The 19,677-nt window shown below is 35.2% G+C and overlaps 1 protein-coding gene across 1 annotated transcript in view; it reads left to right on the top strand.

Annotated features, from left to right (window-relative positions):
• CFAP20DC (CFAP20 domain containing) overlaps positions 1–19,677 on the top strand; it is a 266,609-nt gene that overhangs the window by 165,133 nt on the left and 81,799 nt on the right. Inside the window, exons 10-13 of the mRNA XM_082663225.1 lie at positions 1,020–1,136; positions 2,284–2,406; positions 4,764–5,098; positions 17,382–17,759. Coding sequence (XP_082519351.1) covers positions 1,020–1,136; positions 2,284–2,406; positions 4,764–5,098; positions 17,382–17,759 — 953 coding nt within the window. The remainder of the gene's footprint in view (positions 1–1,019; positions 1,137–2,283; positions 2,407–4,763; positions 5,099–17,381; positions 17,760–19,677) is intronic.

The raw sequence follows: 19,677 nt of genomic DNA, 5'->3' as shown, positions 1-19,677 counted from the left end.
ATTAACGATCACTGTTAGAGACTCTATCTCCCATGGAGTGTAAAACTGAGATAAGGAAATAAATAACATAGATATTCAGTCCCAGTTTTACCACTGTCTGTGAGACCTTGATCAAGTTTCTTAAACCCTACGAGCCTCAGTTTCCCCATCTGTAAATGGGGATACAATTACTACTAGCACTAGTAGTAGTAAGAAATAACAGCTGCCTCAAAGGGTCAGTATGAGAATTCAGTGAGAACAGTCAGTCAAGCACATCATATTGTGCCAAGAATTTAAATGTTCAGAAAATATCAAATGCTGCTATGAATATTATTATTATTATTGTTACAGAGTTAAATTACACTTAGGAATTCTTCAAGATTGATCTCAGTTCTGCAGGGTTCTTTTGGAAACTACCCTCTAAGCTCTTGTTGAATCAAACTTAAATCTTTTAAAGGAAAAAATAATTTTTCTGTATTGGCTCTCAGTTTCATTTTTAAATATTTTTTAATATAGCATGTTGCAAGATTAACATTAATCTAATTACTTGTAGCTCTCTATATGGTTATATTACATGAATAAAATGTATTAGTAGTTTATTTTTTCTTTAACACCTTTATTAGAGTATAATTGCTTTACAGTGGTGTGTTACTTTCTGCTTTATAACAAAGAGAATCAGCTATACATATACATATATCCCCATATCTCCTCCCTCTTGCATCTCCCTCCCACCCTCCCTATCCCACCCCTCTAGGTAGTCACAAAGCACCGAGCTGATCTCCCTGTGCTATGCGGCTGCTTCCCACTAGCTCTCTATTTTACATTTGGTAATGAAAGCCTGATACAATTCTAATATTGGAATAGAAATAAACACCTATTTCCTATAAAGGAATAAGTTGTGTTTTTTATACAGCTTTACATTTTGTCAAAATGATACATGAACATTCTCATTATAGCTATAATTATATTTACTGAGTTATTTCAAACTATATAGTACTTTCTGTTCTGGCTTTTTGTTCTTTGATATGAAAATGTACCAGCCAATCTGCATATTATGCATCCACATCCCCCTCAAGAACCATCAGCTGATAAGAATAATAACAGGAGAAGATTACAGTTAAAAAGAACCAGCAGAGAAAGGACAGAGACACCCAGCGGTATGGTACTAATTCAATACTATCTTATATCTGTATATTATTCAGAGCAATGGAATCTCTCTCTGCAGATTGTAAATTTCAAGGGATTATGAACCAGTTCATTTAAAATATAAATATCTGTTCTACAAGGATTATGGAAATCAAATTTTTTACAAAAGAATTGCTCTATAGCCCTAACAGAGATTTGTTGGATTAAATACAGTACCACAAAAATAAAGGACTTCCTACTTCTACTCTCAAAGGCTGAATAAGCTTAAATTATTGATTTTTTAAAATGGCCCAAATTTGATAGAAGTTCCTGCCTGCAGACTTCACTAAAATTGAACTTAACTCATAATTTTTCATTTTTCATTTATCTCTCCTCTTTTTAAATTGGGCCCTTTCTAGATTGTTTTTTACATTTGCTGTCTCTCCTTTTGGACTCCTTGCCATCTACTGTAATGTAGGTTAAAGTTTCAACTCTTTGTAACCAGTAAAGCATTAGAGAAATATAGTTGGCTATTATAGTTATTGCTTAAAATATTAGATTTGAGGCATGTATGTATAGATTTGTATACACATGCATTAGTCTATCCTGAATCAAGCCCAGAATGTATCATGTACGCACCTGTTAGCATAATTTCTCAAAAATGTAGATTTCTTGGGTAGGCCAAAATTCTGCTTGCTAGGTTTCATGTTATCATTATAAAATAGTATATAGAAAAATTACTTCTGCAATAAGGCCTGTATCCATTTTTCTTAAGGCGCTGAAGAAAAGAGCTCCATTTAAAAGAGTTGAGTTCAGTAAAAATTGTAATTTAAAGAAAACACACTCCATTTTGTATGGAACCAAAGTAAAAAATATAGGACCTTTTAAAAATTATATGGGTTTTGGAATTCCTTTTATTGCGTATTGTAAAACTTAAATTTAAAATGTCCCCATGCAAATATCAAGGAATTTTAAGATGAACCTCTACAAAAATGCAGCTGAGTTCATCTTAAAATACTCTCCTGAAAAAGAAAAAAATTGCATATAATCTGTATTGTCACCTCTTACTTGCTTTTCAATAATCCAATAGAAAAGTATACCACAGTACCATTCTTCAAAAATTAACGTGTATATATATCAAAAGAAGTAATATAGAGGAAAATATTTATTCCAATAAAGGCAATTCTTCAGGAAATAACAGAAATGAACATAAAGCAACAACTGTCCTCACCAGTGTGTTCCAACAGAGAACAGAGACATTGAACCCCAGCTCTCCAGCACCCCAGTCTCCTGATCAAGCAGGTTAGCATCTTTATTATACCATAATTGCTAACGATTAATAAAATATAAATATGTTAAATATTTCAAACTCAGTCATTTTGAAAAGTCATGATGCAGTCACTTGCTAAAATAATCATTTTTTTCAATCTCTTTTTAACCCCAATTTTATGTCAGACTTTAATGGTTGAAGGAGTATTTTTATTTTCAAGTTTTAATGCACAAGCGGTCCTGTTCAGAATGAAAGTTTAAAACTTTGAGGTTTTCATATAACATTGTCACCCTCCCTGAAGATTATCTGTTGTTGCACTTCTCCAATCCTCTTTATAATGGAGACGGTTGGAGAGTAGAGCATTGAACCCATCAACATATCTTGCCTAGCAGGTGTGTGGTGCTTTTACAAAGGCAAATTGTTTTTGAGCTAGGGAAAAAGTAAAATAAATGGAAATTGTTTGTAGGTTGTCAGTCTTATTTACGCAGTGTTGAAGCCTTCATTAAAATGTTAGGCGCAATTAGTGTCTCTAGCATAAATCTGACTGTGTAGAAAAACTAATTAGATGTTTAGGTGATCATTCTTGCATTTATCTTGTTTGCTGCAATATTGTGATTACACAGTAATTTACATATTTTCCTAAGAAAACACACCAAATTATTCATTACAATTGATATGGAAATACTTGAGGTAAAACTACACATTCCAAAGAAGCATGTGGTAGTAAGATAATTAGAGTTCTTTTGGTGTAAGAACACTTCTTTTACTTTGACTTTTTGACAGTTAATAATATGTTTGGTGCTAGATCATACAAGTTGTTTAATTGCATAATGAAGATTCCCAGGACCTTTTCCTCCTGTTTTCTTTACGTATCCTTGTACATAATGCAACACATTGGTTTTTGTAATCGTATTCAAGGTTTACTAAGCACCTACTATGTTCACAAAGCACCTACTAGGTGCTTAGCACCAGGCAAAAGTTTGCTGTCCAAAAGAGGACAACCCAGTGAATCTGTTCATTTCACCTGACCACAGCTAACACTGACTCAGGACCCTCCACATTTTCTGTGAATGTGGTCAGATTGGGTATTGATATATTCAACCTGTTATTGACCATTTACCTACAGAAAATATGAAAGCCTTGTCCCTAATAGATTTTCTCTAAGAAATGTATATTTATTGCCCTTTTTATAGGCAAGTTATGTTATATAATCATAGTCTTAGGTTAAGAAATAGGTGAATACAGTTGAGAAGAATACAATTCTATTTGTGCCATCAATATAATTTTTATTAAAGGTCTTTCTGTTTGCTTTCTGCTTTTGCTTTTGTAGTGTTAGCTTTAAAGTTTCAAGTGAGCAAATCTTAGCTCTTGGTTACTCTTCTTGTGATGATAAATATAGTTCAAGAGTCAGGAGTAAAATGACCACGTCTACGTTGTGGTTCTGCAGAACACGAATTCTTGTAAGATTTTCACCATTGACACAATGCAGCAAAAAATAAATTAAAAAAAAAAAAAAGAGTAAGTTGAGAAAATGCTCAACTTTTCCTGCTGTCATTCTAAAGAAGAAAGTAAGCCTGCTTTTAATAATGTTTATTATAGAGATTTGTTTTTTCCAGGTCATAGAATTATAAAGTCTATTTCAATGTTGAATAAAGATTAAAATTTTTTTAAATTTTGATAAAAATATATCTCAGTTGTAGTATATAGTATTTTTAAAGAAAACAATGTGCAAAAAGATTTTCATGTCAAAACATTCTCTCCTAAAATTAAATTAAAATTGAACATAAAGGTCCTTTTCACCAGCAGAATTCACCAGTCACATTAACAAATATTTCTGTGGATTTGCTATTGACAAGTCTAGCAGTTTAATCTATGAATTGTCCTGTACCGATGAGTAGAATGGAGAGGGAAAGACTGTCAGCCTTTTCGTGGTTTTCCTCTCCTCCATGTTTTATAATCTGAACAAGGCCCAGATACTTTGTTTAAAGAGCTTGTTAAGTACTCTGTCCCCCTGAAATTAAAAGAAATTAGTAACTCAAACCCTTTTAAATTTGGAAGATTTTCCCCCTCTGAAATACCAAATTAATGAGGCTGTGCTATAAAGAACTTGCTGCAAGACTGGTGATAATTATTTCAGACTTACAAATTTCCTGGCCAGTGTTTCAACTCAGATGGAGAGGAAGTACAAATGAGTTGCCCGTATCTGTAAGCACTATCTGTGGGTTAAATGTTTAGCAGGTTACAAGATGGTGGATAAATTGCCTTCCTTGGCTTTTGCATTATTTGATAAATCTCTGTTTCAACAAGAAGGAATGTTAACCTAACTACCTGCCTAAAATAACACTTGTGGAACACTGCTCTAATTTTTGTCATCTTTTGCAAATGTCAGATGAGTGGATATTTCCTGAAAATGATGACCACATCCCCCATTTGGCCTCCAGCACGCAGTCTCTACTTCTGGATGAAAACTCCTGCAACACCTCACACCTGTGGCTAGAAGCCAGCAAGAAAAATGAATGTGACCAACAGACAGAGGAAACCCAGATTGTTCCAAAGGATATTTTCACTTTTTCATCAAGACCACGATCAGCACCTCATGGAAAGACTCAGAATATGTCCCCAGAGGGGTGCCCATTTATTTTGGATCTAAAAGAGGATACCAGTGTAATAAGGAGAGACACCCAATTGGAGGATGATTTTTACGGTGGTGATAGCACCGAAGAGGTACATTGCTTGATGAGTGAAATAGTTCTAAAGCACAGTTCTGTTGTCTCCAACTAAGCACTAAAACTAGTTGAAATGAAAGAGGGGAAGTCAACTGCTATTTATAAAAATGCAGCAGATTGCAATGTTAGTCAACAGTTGCCTCAGATTGTTATGGTAACTCTAAATTGCTGCCTTTTTTATTAACAGTCAGCCATTTTCATTTTTAATTATGGAAACCAGTTTTTGGTTTGATTTTCTTTTTTCATTTTAACCTTTGCCTCACAGAGTGAGAAATAATATGCAGTTTAGTTATATGATAGCATGTCCAGTAAAATATTGAGAACACATTGTTCTAGATCTCTGGGGAAATTGTGTTGCAGTTGCTAAGCATTCTGAATTGACACTTTTCTGGCTTCCTAACTCCCCTGCCATCTTTTCACCTTAGACCTATTAGGACTCATTATTTTCCATATGGTTCCAGAATTTCAAGAGTTGTGCCAATTAAAGTTTAAGTAATGAATCATGGATTAGTGCTGGGGCTTGCCTTACAGGAGGTTTTCTGTTTGCAATTATTTAGAATACACCTATATCTCATAAATCAGTAAATTCATAAAAAGTTTTTTAATAACTAATTAAATATCAAACTAGTGTAGTTCTGAAACATTTGTTTAAAACTTAATATAACTTTTTCCCCATATGAAAGGAATTTATTTATGAAATTTCTTTAGCATTGTTCTTTAATAATAGGCATTTATATTTTCTAGAAAAAATAATTATCTTAAAAGCAGATTATAGTCAAGTTTTGGTTTAGTGAAATTATACAAATCATTTATATGTAGAAATTATAGAAATAATCAGAAAAACTTTTTTTGTATACTTAGAAAACTTTTTTTTAACAACTATATCTGATTAAGAATACCCCTTTCAACAGTGGGATATACATTAAGTCCACAGCTCCTACCTTCAGAGCCAGTTGAGAATATGGTGAGATTGTTCAGGCAGTAATTATGTTGTTTTGCAACTTTTAATGAGTTTCTGTAGCAAAGTGCATGAGGAAATACTTTTTTATAACCTCCTTACTTCTGAGTGTGATGAAACTATAGTCATACCAAACATAAACCTACTACAAACCCCTTTATGCATAAATGCATAAACAGTACATTTTACATGTGCTGTGAACAACTTTATCCCTTTCACCCTACATAAAATTAAGCTATAAAACTGTAAAATGAATATGTCTTCAGCATCTAGTATTGCCCCCATCCCAGCTGTCAATTCTTATACAGTATTAATTGGCTAATCTGATAAATCATACCATTTTGTTAATGGGGTAGGCCCATCCCCTTCCCATGTGTACAGCTTACCTAACTCAAAAGAATTACTGTGATGGGGGCAATGTCATGGCAGGTAGGAAATAATAGTTCTCTGGAAAACTTTTGAGGGAAGTATTATGTAGAAACAGCCCTTTAAATAACACCCCATGAGGAACTTACCTCTCCACCTATATGAAGGAAAAGGCTTGAGAAGAAGCAATAGAGCTTTATGGGAAAATGAAGAATACTAGTTCTGAATATTTTAATTTGCTATCACTTTATGTGCTTTCTTTTGCTACTAGCTACTCTACTTCTGACATCCTTCAACATTTATTGTGCAGACATGTACTTGTTACCAACTACATGAAATTGAAAATTAATTTATCATGCATTTTCAAAGCTCTGATTGGCATAGCTCTCTGGTCACCCCTGTCCCAAGACCATCAGAATATGGCTTGAGTCTGTAGTGGAACGATATCATTGCTAACACCTGCCCTGGCCCACCTTTAGTCAGAGCCTACTAAGAGTGGCAGCCAGAGAGAGGGGCAGAAGCCTTGCCATGTTATGCAAGCTTTGAGGTTTGCTGTTAGAGGCAATAACAAGATACAAACTAAAATACAGATGACTAACAAAAGTGCTAGGCTATATTTAAACAAGTTCTAGAATTTGTAATGATCCCTTTTTTATCAAATTGGTTTTTTGGGAGCTTTTTGTAAATTCTTTTCCTGTAGGATTATTTCTCCCATTTATTATATAAGTCAAAGGGAAATTAGATTACATACTTTATTTTATTTATTTTTTAAGAATAAGTTTTAATTTAATTTGTCAAAATTACAAAACACTTTCTTTGTTTTGCTCTCAAAATACAGTGAATCTGTCTTCATGTTCTGGAGGCTTAGTTTTTTGTTTTTGGGGGGTTTTTTTGTTTTGTTTTGTTTTGTTTTTTGGAGTACAATTGCTTTACAATGTTGTGTTAGTTTCTGCTATACAATGAAGTGTGTCAGCTATATGTATACATATATCCCCTCACTCTTGGACCTCCCTCCCACCCCCCCCATCCCACCCATCTACAGATTACATATCTTAAATGTTTACTTACATATAAATCAGTTGAAGAAAATCAGTTGATTTAGGCATTCTTACTATTGTTGCATTATTTTATTTATTTTTAAACTTGCCTTTCATTTCTTTTCTTTTCTTTTAATTAATTTATTTATTTTGGCTGCACCAGGTCTTAGTTGCAGCACTCAGGATCTTCGTTGCGGTGTGCGGGATCTTTTTTTTAGTTGCACCATGCGAACTCTTAGTTGCAGCATGCATGTGGGATCTAGTTCCCTGACCAGGGATCGAACCCGGGCCCCCTGCATTGGGAGCTTGGAGTCTTACCCACTGGACCACATGGGAAGTCCCTAGTTGCATTATTGTAGAATATTATATCATTAGAGTAACACTATTATAACTGAGGAAAACAATGTCATGCTATAAATAATGGTGGACAGATGAGTAATAATTGCATTACTTATTATGCTTTAAGTTTATAACCTGTAGTTAAAAGACTTTATTTGGTGTTAGACCATTTGAATATTTTTGAAGGGAAGTTAGATGTATTCAGAAGCAAAAAACTAGGCACAATCATGGTATTATGATAGAGAAAAAATACACATATGACAGTAAAGACTAATTAAAATAAGCTTTCAATGATTGTAGTTTAAGTCCCTGATAATCAGTTCACATTTGAGATCTTCATCAGTGTGAGAGCCTTAAAAGTATGATTTTTTTTTGCATATTCTCATCTTAGTCTTGGCTTTACTATATATTTTATTCCCTAGGCAGACATGTATACTAATTTTCCTGATACTCAATTAATTTTGAATTTGTACTTCTTATCTGAAAAGCACACTATGGAAATATATCTGGTGGTGAGTTATAAAATAAGACTACCACGTAAAATGAATTATCTAGGAAAGCTGTTAAAACAGAGTACCCTTCATACAATTGCAGCTTCTGAAAGAAAAAAAAAAAGGCATGTTACTATTATCATCTCTGTTTTGTATTTTATGCCATTATTCCCAACGTGGCTTTGGGTATATATAGCTGGTTGGTGATTTGAAATACTTAGCTTTATATTAGTATTTTATTACTTCTCTAATTCAATTTTTTATCTAGAAATATAGTCATTTTCTTCCTTTTGTTTTGTTTTGTTTTGTTTTGTAGGTTTTGGCTCTACAGCCAAATAAAGATTTTTCTGTGGAAGCATAATGCCATCTAATTGTCATGTCAGTGTGGTTGGTTGTAATTTGGATGTAGAAATGTAGAAATATTGATAGAAATTATTGTGCGCTCTATGAATCAATATACTGAATTTGGACCTAACAATAGTAGGACACTTAATAATAGCTAGTGCCATTAGGACTTAATAATAATTGGACACCTAATAATAGTTGGTGCCATTAGGCAAAGCATTATATACGCCTACAGGGGAATTAGTTACTACTTGTGACACCATTTTATAGATGAACAGAGTAAGGGTCAGAACAGTGACATAGCTTGTTCAAGGTCATATGGCCGAGCAAGATGAACCTGGAATTGAGCTTGGGCACATTTCCTTAACTCCTTTTTTTTTTTTTGAATTTTCTTTTATTTATTTTTTTATACAGCAGGTTCTTATTAGTTATCCATTTTATACATATTAGTGTATACATGTCAATACCAATCTCCCAATTCATCCCACCACCACCATCACCACCACCACCACTTTCCCCCCTTGGTGTTCATACATTTGTTCTCTGCATCTGTGTCTCAATTTCTGCCCTGCAAACCAGTTCATCTGTACCTTTTTTCTAGGTTCCACATATATGCATTAATATATGATATTTGTTTTTCTCTTTCTGACTTACTTCACTCTGTGTGACAGTCTCTAGATCCATCCACGTCTCTACAAAGGACGCCCTTTCGTTCCTTTTTTATGGCTGAGTAATATTCCATTGTATATATATACCACATCTTCTTTATCTATTCATCTGTCAGTGGGCATTTAGGTTGCTTCCATGTCCTGGCTATTGTAAATAGTGCTGCAGTGAACATTGGGGTGCATGTGTCTTTTTGAATTATGGATTTCTCAGGGTACATGCCCAGTAGTGGGATTGCTGGGTCATATGGTAATTCTATTTTTAGTTTTTTAAGGAACCTCCATACTGTTCTCCATAGTGGCTGTATCAATTTACATTCCCACCACCACCAGTTCAAGAGGGTTCCCTTTTCTCCACACCCTCTCCAGCATTTGTTGTTTGTAGATTTTCTGATGATGCCCATTCTAACTGGTGTGCGGTGATACCTCACTGTAGTTTTGATTTGCATTTCTCTAATAATTAGTGATGTTGAGCAGCTTTTCATGTGCTTCTTGGCTATTGGTATGTCTTCTTAGGAGAAATGTCTATTTAGGTCTTCTGACCATTTTTTGATTGGGTTGTTTGTTTTTTTTAATATTGAGCTGCATGAGCTGTTTATATATTTTGGAGATTAATGCTTTGTCTGATGATTCATTTGCAAATACTTTCTCCCATTCTGAGGGTTGTCTTTTCATCTTGTTTATGGTTTCCTTTGCTGTGCAAAAGCTTTGAAGTTTCATTAAGTCCCATTTGTTTATTTTTGTTTTTATTTCCATTACTCTGGGAGGTGGGTCAAAAAAGATCTTGCTGTCATTTATGTCAAAGAGTGTTGTTCCTATGTTTTCCTCTAAGAGTTTGATAGTGTCCGGTCTTACATTTCGGTCTCGAATCCATTTTGAGTTTACTTTTGTGTATGGTGTTAGGGAGTGTTCTAATTTCATTCCTTTACATGTAGCTGTCCAGTTTTCCCAGCACCACTTATTGAAGACACTGTCTTTTCTCCATTGTATATCCTTGCCTCCATTGTCATAAATTAGTTGGCCATTGGTGCATGGGTTTATCTCTGGGCTTTCTATCCTGTTCCATTGATCTATATTTCCGTTTTTGTGCCAGTACCATATTGTCTTGATTATTGTGGCTTTGTAGTATAGTCTGAAGTCCAGGAGCCTGATTCCTCTAGCTCCGTTTTTTTCCCTCAAGACTGCTTTGGCTATTCGGGGTCTTTTGTGTCTCCATACAAATTTTAAGATTTTTTGTTCTAGTTCTGTAAAATATGCCATTGGTAATTTGATAGGGATTGCATTTCATTTCAGTTATTGTATTGTTCATCTCTGTTTGTTCTTTAATTCTTCTAGGTGTTTGTTCTTTAATTCTTCTAGGTCTTTGTTAAACATTTCTTGCATCTTCTCAATCTTTGCCTCCATTCTTTGTCCGAGGTCCTGGATCATCTTCACTATCATTATTCTGAATTCTTTTTCTGGAAGGTTGCCTATCTCCACTTCATTTAGGTGTTTTTCTGGGGTTTTATCTTGTTCCTTCATCTGGTACATAGCCCTCTGCCTTTTCATCTTGTCTCTCTTTCTGTGAATGTGGTTTTTGTTCCACAGGCTGCAGGATTGTAGTTCTTGCTTCTGCTGTCTGCCCTCTGGTGGATTCTAGAAATACAGTCATTTTCTCCAAACTCTATCTATGTATCAGATACTAAAGTAGATAGTTGCAAAGCTACGTAATTTTTCTTACGTAACAGTCCAAACTAGAACATTTGAGCCAAAATATTATCCATATTTGAACATGAATTATGTGGACTGACTACTTATAGTGTTCAAATTAGCTAGGAGCGTCTAGATCTTCTCTTCATCTAACTCTGTTAAGGCCTATAAAACAAATTTACAAACAGCAGATTAAAAGGACCATTTTAGTCCTTCCTCTCAGCTTTCCTGGTATTGTTGCTTTCAAGGTTTTTTTTAGCACTCAGTAGTTAAACTATTTCATTCCATTGTTTTTTTCCACTCGCCCCTACATGCTTGACTAGCAATTCTGAATAACATTCTCACACACATTTATATACACACAATAGAAACGGTATTTACTCTACATGAGGCCAGTTATATTTCTGTGTAGCCTTTAAAAAACTTTAAATGTCAATATGTTTGAAAAAAATGGACGAATTCTATTTTGAATGTATTGCTTGCATTTTTATTTCTGTATATCATGAGTTACAACATAACATACTCTCTAAACCTACCAGGCATATTTAATATTTATTTTTATGTGAGTATTTATTTTAGGCTGTTCACATCTACATATCTTTATTGTTATCTTTTGAAGCTTTCTTCTTCCCTGAAAAAGTTGGTTCCTGTAACTTGGCCCTTCATTGTTATAGGCAGGGAGAGAAGGTTATAAAACTCTTGTCTCCTTAGAATAATGTCATAAAACTTTGGCTTAAAGATCAATATTTGCAGATAAATATATATTTGGTTATACATAGGAGTTTTCACAAGAAACCTTTGTTTTATCAGTTAAAGAGCATGAAGTCTAACTTATAAGGAAAATATGTTTTTGTCTTGAACAATGAAAGGAGTCTCATCATTTTCCCCAAATATTCACATGATGATGTTTACCCATCCAATACAGTCCCTGTAACTTCTGCTATGATTTGTCTGTGAGGCATCATTGGCTACAGGTAAAGATGTTTACAAAAGTAATTTGCCCAAGTCCTTGTAATATCAAGCATGCTGCGAAGTAGTTACTTGTTAGAAACAGTCACATCTTCCTTTCATTTTATTTGGTATTATTTTAATAGTTTCCTATTAAATTCAAGAGGTAGAAGTTAGAAATACTCCTTGGGGATGGTTTTTAGTGAAAACGTTTAAGATACATTTGAATGGTCAATCTTGCTATCATCAAAGAAGAAATGATTTTTTTCATTCTGTTATGACTAATATCTTTAGCTGTATTTGTGCAAATAACTGTGCTCTTTATTTGACAACCAAAGTATATACCTGTATCATCTCTATTGTCCGCTAGTGCTGTTGTTCAGCTAAAAGGTTCTGTCAGTTCACACATTTAATCACTAAAACGTTGGACAAACGTAAAACTCCTGCTGACTCTATCTCAATTACAAATTCAAAACTGCCATCAAAAGTGTGTGTGGAGGGCTTCCCTGGTGGCGCAGTGGTTGAGAGTCCGCCTGCCGATGCAGGGGACACGGGTTCGTGCCCCTGTCTGGGAAGATCCCACATTCCGCGGAGCGGCCGGGCCGTGAGCCATGGCCGCTGAGCCTGCGCGTCCGGAGCCTGTGCTCCGCAAAGGGAGAGGCCACAGCAGTGAGAGGCCCGCGTATCGCAAAAAAAAAAAAAAAAAAAAAAGTGTGTGTGGAATATTGCAGATGTGTTTTGTTCAGAACTTTTAAGAATGTTATGTAGATTTTTTTCTGGGTGGACTGAATTAAAAATCAGTTGAAATATAAATAAACATGATCATCCACTTTTTACAAAGGCTAAAACAGAGTTCTATCCTGACTCACTCAACATTAAAGTTGTAATACAAAGAGCCTGGGTCCCACCTGCTCCAAGTAGGTGGCCCTCCTGAGTGATTAAAATTACAACTCAGCAAGAGCTATTCGTTTTGCACATCCAAAAATTATTGTCCAAGTGCCCATCTGCATGTCCTTTTAAGAAACGTAGTTCAACAGAGGAAGTGCTGGGTCCTTGGGGAAATCATTCTCATCTTCAGCGTACATATGCTGTGCTACAGTTAGTCAGACAAACTCTATTGATGTTCCTGGCACTGGGCATGATTGAATATTTAACAAACAAATGTTTCTGAGCCCAGAAGACCAACAGTTCAAGAGATTTGGACTTTTAAAAAATATATATTAAGTTAAATCAAAAACATTTTGTATTTGTTCTTCTGAGAAACAGATGAACAGATGATTGGAATATGAAAACAGCATAACAAATTCTTTACTACTCTGACCAATTATATTCAATTGCTCTGCAGGTTTTCAGTAGCTAAATGATAAACCAAAGGGGGAAAAGTGGTTATTTTTCAATCAGATTATAGTAAACTTCTTATGCATGTAACAAATGTATATGTTATTTAGTATAAAATTAATACAAAGACATGTCGAGCCCACATGTGTTATGTATGTGAAAGCAATAAACGTCATCTATACCTATATAATCTATTTTAGTAAGTCAGAAACATTACTAAAGAAAGGAGGAAGGTTTTGCCAGTGCACCACTACTAGTAAATACTATACTATTTTTTATTCTCCATTTATTTCCTCGCTAAAATAGAAGCTGACACAACTCAAATCAACCTGTTAGTCTCGTGTATTGTCTTGCCTTTCCCATTTATCCTAATTCCCCTTTCAAAATCTGGGATAGACCAGAATTAGTGGTTCTGGGGCAGCCAAAATAGGCAAGCCTTTTGTGCTCTGTACAGATTCTCCAGTTATTTGTCTCTTTCATATATTTAAAATAGCATAGAAACTTTACTGTGGAAATGCAATACTACGAAGAGAATGAATACCTATTAGGGAACACAGCTCAATCTGACCATTTCTTGACCCATCTCCAAACCAGGGTATATCTTAGGAAAATGTGAGGTGAATGTCCCTGTACATACTCATGAATAGTTCTGTGTGTATAATCACTGCTCATGCCAAGCAAAAAGAAATACACCTGAGTAAACTTACAGAAGGAAGAAAAGTTCTCTGATCCACTTACAGGTGGAAAAAATACACTTCTTATCAAATGTATTGATTTTTAAAGTTTCTTTTAAATGATCTAGCAAACATCAGGCTGTCCGTGCATTCTTCTAAATTCTCATAATAGTACATCTGAAACTTTTTTTTTTTTTTTTTTTGGTGGTACGCGGGCCTCTCACTGTTGTGTCCTCACCCGTTGCGGAGCACAGGCTCCGGACACGCAGGCTCAGCGGCCATGGCTCACGGGCCCAGCCGCTCCACGGCATGTGGGATCTTCCCGGACTGGGGCACGAACCCGTGTCCCCTGCATCGGCAGGCGGACTCTCAACCACTGCGCCACCAGGGAAGCCCCATCTGAAACTTTTAAATGAAATTTACTACCTTCTACCTTATGAAATTATTACTTTTGTAGGTATCTATCTTTCTGCTATTAGACTTTATGCCTCTCGAGGGCAGTGTCCTTTTTCTTCTTACCTATATATCTTATATAGTCCCTAGAAAATGCCTTACACATAGTAGGAGCTTAATAACTATTTATTGAACTAACGTTTATTGCAAAAGCTCCTAATTTCTACTTATGTCATATACAAAATGGAATCCCAGAGTGATCCAGAGATTCTGGTCCAAAGAGTTATAATTATACCTTTTCCCCTTAGCCAGCTTGTTTTTAGGGGCAATCTGTTTTAAATCCACCATACATGTGCTTATTTTTTACTGTGAAAATGTGATGGAAACGAATAAGTAGAGGGTATTCTGGTCACAGAAATCCCATTGTCAATTGTATATAACAATTATAGGAAATTAAACTGGAATTTTTTTTTTTTTTAAGTTGGAGAAGATATAGCACTGTCTAGCAACCAGACTGAATTTTTAAAAATCTATCCTAGTTCTACCAGTACCTTCTTAAAACCAAGGCCTGGAAGCTGTTTGTTCTGTTTTCTGTTTACCTTTCTTTAGAAAACTGGCTAAACTTTTATTCTCTTTTTGTCTCTGTGAAACAAAAATTGCAAGTGTCACCACTCCATTACCTAGTAACTCAGAGCACTAGGCATTTTTCAGGTCTCTTGCACTCTTTCCAGTTTTCTGCCTGAAGGCAGAGTTCTTCAGTCATGTGAACATCCTCAGGGTTCCCAGGATGTGGTGAAGGACAAGCTCACTCAGTAAATGTACAGCAAAGAGAGTTGCGCAGTGCCTGCAGCTCAGGCCTCGCGGTACTGTCACGAGGGCGGAAATATTCTTACCTCTCTTATTTTTCCACTTGGGGCATAAACTAAGGTTTATGGATTGACACCCAATCACCATCTTTTCTTTCCCCTATCTGGGACTCTGAATAAATTTCTCCATCATATATAAAGAAATATACGTATCAGAAGATCAAGCCAGCATAGACAAAGAAAATAAGGCCCAGAATGAATACCAAGAAGAAATGTTTGTAAAAGATCCTTAGACACTCTGCAATTCTTTCTTTACTACAGATAGGCAAGCTATTTCTTAGGAGAGGTTCTTACACCCAAGTGTACCTTTCTTGAGACCACAGTTGTCTGATAATCCCAACTGCTTTCCATAAGAAAGGAAAATCATAACATGACTAGGGTTAAGGATTGCAGACTCCATGTAAAAGCTTTCCAGAGTCACTAAGTACAACATACTCTGCCTTCTACAGAACTCTCAAATCAGTCCAGCCTCCATCATCACCACCACTGAATTAACGCAAGTCACCTCAGCATTTCTAATCATTCCAATTTAATAGTCTCCTAATTGGCCTCCCTTACTACTATCTCCACAGACACTTCAGACACACCACAAACAATATCCACACAAACTCATTCCCATACCTTCTGTTTTGTGCCGTCATGACATTCTTCTCGTCCATCAAATCACTCAGTGACCCCTTATCTTTGGGATAAAGTCCCTGGATGGCAGGGATTAACTTTTGGCCTACCATTATATTCCTAGCATCTGCAGCACATAGAGCAATACGTAGCCCGTGATGAGGAAGAAAGGAAGAGAGGCAGAACAATGACAGACACACAGACAGATAGATCCCTTCTAATTGAAAGGTTTGATAAATTCCTCTCTTGTCTTGTGCCCAACCTAAAGCAGACTCTCTCACCGTTAAACATACTTCACTTCTACTGAAATGGAAATTTCACCTTAGATAGTGATCTGTATCTTGAGGTGTATGATGACCAAACATTCAGGAAGAAGCTGAACAGTTCAATCAGTCATTCAAATATTTTGTTTAAAAATCCAAATTTGGGGAGTAACCAGATGTTTGGTTCTGTATAGCTATAAATGAAAGGATAGTGGAATAGCGTACTCAAACAGAAAGTAAGATAGTACAGTCTCAGACATCAAATAATGTCTTTACATGTACTCTGCTTTTGTTGATTTTTTTCTGTTCTGTTTATTATTAAATATATTTATATTTAAATTTATATATAAATATATAATTAAATATATTAAATATATCTGTTTAAATATAACAGATAAGACAAGTTAGAAAAATCTCATGACAAGTATAAGCAATTATCACATTAGTTTTTTCTTTAAATTTATTGTTTTATAGCAGAAAAATATCTACCAACTTAAATAACACTGTTTCTCTTTTTCCTTATTTACCATCATGGCCATTGATTTTTTTGTTTGTAATTCCTCCTTTCTCAGATTTTAAAAATTAAAATTTTTAGGGATAATTCCAGAACTGTACATTAGTAAAATGTTTCCAGCTTTTATTTTCAGCTTTCCAAATAATTATATTTGGTGAGGTTCATGTCTTGTGGAAAAATACTTTCTATAATTGAAATTTTCACGTAAGAAAAATATTTCACAAAACATGCTCTATTATCTATTGCTCTTGAACAGTAAAACTTTCGTACAAAAATATAAGGCAAAAATACTTTGATAGGCCAGTTTGTTTTAAAAGTAGCATTTCCCTACATAAATAAGGTAAATTTTGTAAGTTCCAGTTCTTTCTCCTCACATGGAGTTAGCTTATCAGGAAGCCAAAGTATACAATTCCTAAGTTTTAGGTAACTTCTTATGGATCCTCTTCTTTTTCATACTTTCTTTGGAATGAATATATTTGAGCAACTATTTCCTAACTGTACTCTTGTTACTCAGTGGTAAAAAACATGCTTTACCAAGACCAGAGGCAAACATAGCAGGGCATCTTAGCAAATGATTTATGCCTGTTTGCATTGCTGTTTTTAGTTTTCTTTTTTTATTGCAGAATAAAATAGTATATATATATATATATATATATATGTATATGTATGTGTATTTTGCTTTATTCAGAGAATACATGAACTTGTTAAGAACTTGTACTCAGTAACTTATTCACCACAAGTTTCAGCTCAAAATGATTTCGCTTTGTTCCTCTATAGGGTAACCACAGTGTCCAGGGTTCAACCGGCCCAACAACTAGTCCTCCAAGGTTAACTCAGTTAACATTAGAGAGCGTGCTGGGGAAGACTGCCAGGTGGACAAGTAAAGGATATCTAAAAAATGCCTACACAGAAGCAGGAGCATCAGAAAACCAGAATTCCTTGGCGAAGCAGATAGATAAAAAAGACTTTGAAACGAGTTTGGTGCCTACACCATGCCTTTCTCCCCCTGGAAGAAGGAGTGGATCCTCTCCAAAAATTCCACGTCCTGTTATCAAAGCAAAGGACCTACCAGCCCATCAAGTGTCATCTTCAATATACAACATCTCCCTACAGGAAATTTCAGGGGAGAAGTTGAAACCGATTCCTGAAGTATCTGTAAGTGGTTTCATTCTGGTTTACATATGTGGGCAATACACCCTGCTGCGTTCTGTACTGTACCACTTTGCACACATTTGCACCAGTATCTATTTTGCATCATTTGGGTGATCAGTAATGTATTTTCTTTTTTTTTAACATCTTTATTGGAGTATAATTGCTTTACAATGGTGTGTTAGTTTCTGCTTTATAACAAAGTGAATCAGCTATACATGTACGTATATCCCCATATCTCCTCCCTCTTGTGTCTCCCTCCCACCCTCCCTATCTCACCCCTCTAGGTGGTCACAAAGCACTGAGCTGATCTCCCTGTGCTATGCGGTTGCTTCCCACTAGCTATCTATTTTGGTAGTATGTATAAGTCCATGCCACTCTCTCACTTCGTCCCAACTTACCCTTCCCCCTCCCTGTGTCCTCAAGTCCATTCTCTACATGTGCATCTTTATTCCTGTCCTGCCCATAGTTTCTTCATAACCTTTTTTTTTCTTTAGATTCCATACATATGTGTTACCATACGGTATTTGTTTTTCTCTTTCTGACTTAACTTCACTCTGTATGACAGACTCCAGGTCCATCCACCTCCCTACAAATAACACAATTTCGTATCTTTTTATGGCAGAGTAATAGTCCATTGTATATATGTGCCACATCTTCTTTATCCATTCATCTGTCGATGGACACTTAGGTTGCTTCCATGTCCTGGCTATTGTAAATAGAGCTGCAGTGAACATTGTGGTACATGACTCTTTTTGAATTATGGCTTTCTCAGGGTATATGCCCAGTAGTGGGATTGCTGGGTCATACGGTAGTTCTATTTTTAGCTTTTTAAGGAAACTCCATACTGTTCTGCATAGTGGCTGTATCAGTTTACATTCCCACCAACAGTACAAGAGTAACACTCAGTAATGTATTTTCTTTCCTGTTTAGATGTGTTTTAGCTCAGTAGCAGCAGATGTTAAAAGAGTATCTTGCACATCCCAACAATTACAGAATGCCTCATGTTTTTAATGAGAAAGATAATTATCATGATAGTTATTTTTTATTTCCCAGTTACTTCTCATAATTTGAGTTATCACTGCCTGCAAGTTATAAATGAAGATCTTATTTTTGAGCCAAAGGTTTGCCAGTAAAATTGATAGATTTTCAATAACAATCTACATTAGGAGCCATAAAAACATCGTTATTCTATTCACTTTCTGGTCTCTTTGCAGCCGTTTCCCAAATAATAAATTATATGAGTGAAGGTTAACAGTAAAGCAGTGTCATTGAATAAATCCCTAGGCTAGTTTGGTGGCTATATTCATGTCCATCAGATTGATTTTTTTCCTTCCTGTGTGAGTATTTTTCTTCCTTCAGTTCCCCCATCGCTGTCCTTAGAAACTAGAGAACAAATGAGGCTATGCAGAACAAATGACACTTATATTTCTTTTTTTTAAGCATTAAAGCTTTTTTTAAATTTGTCATGTCCTAAGTATTCTGTGTGTGTTACAGTGTAAAATTTTGGTTCAATTATATTCTAAGCGTGTTAGAGTGGATTACCTAGTGCAGATAATAGACATATACATCATTACCATCAACTAATATTTCTTTATTTATTTTTTATTCCTTGGGATTTTGATAGGGGTTGCATTGAATCTGTAAATTGCTTTAGGTAATATGGACATTTTAATGTCCATATGTTAATTCTTCCAATTCATGAGCACGGAATATCTTTCCATTTATTTGTGTCTTCAACTTCTTTCAACAATGTCTTATACTTTGCAGGTCTTTCACCTCCTTGTTTAAATTTATTCCTAGGTATTTTATTCTTTTTGTTGTGATTGTCAGTGGGATTGTTTTCTTAATTTTTCTTTCTTATAGCTCATTGTTAGCATACAGAAATGCAACAGACTTTTTTGTATGTTGATTTTGTACCCTG

The sequence above is a fragment of the Grampus griseus genome (genome assembly GCF_964374135.1).
Source record: "Grampus griseus genome assembly, chromosome: 10".
NCBI lineage: Eukaryota > Metazoa > Chordata > Mammalia > Artiodactyla > Delphinidae > Grampus > Grampus griseus.
The sequence above is the reverse complement of the archived record's forward strand: the minus strand, read 5'-3'. Positions and strand labels throughout refer to the sequence as shown.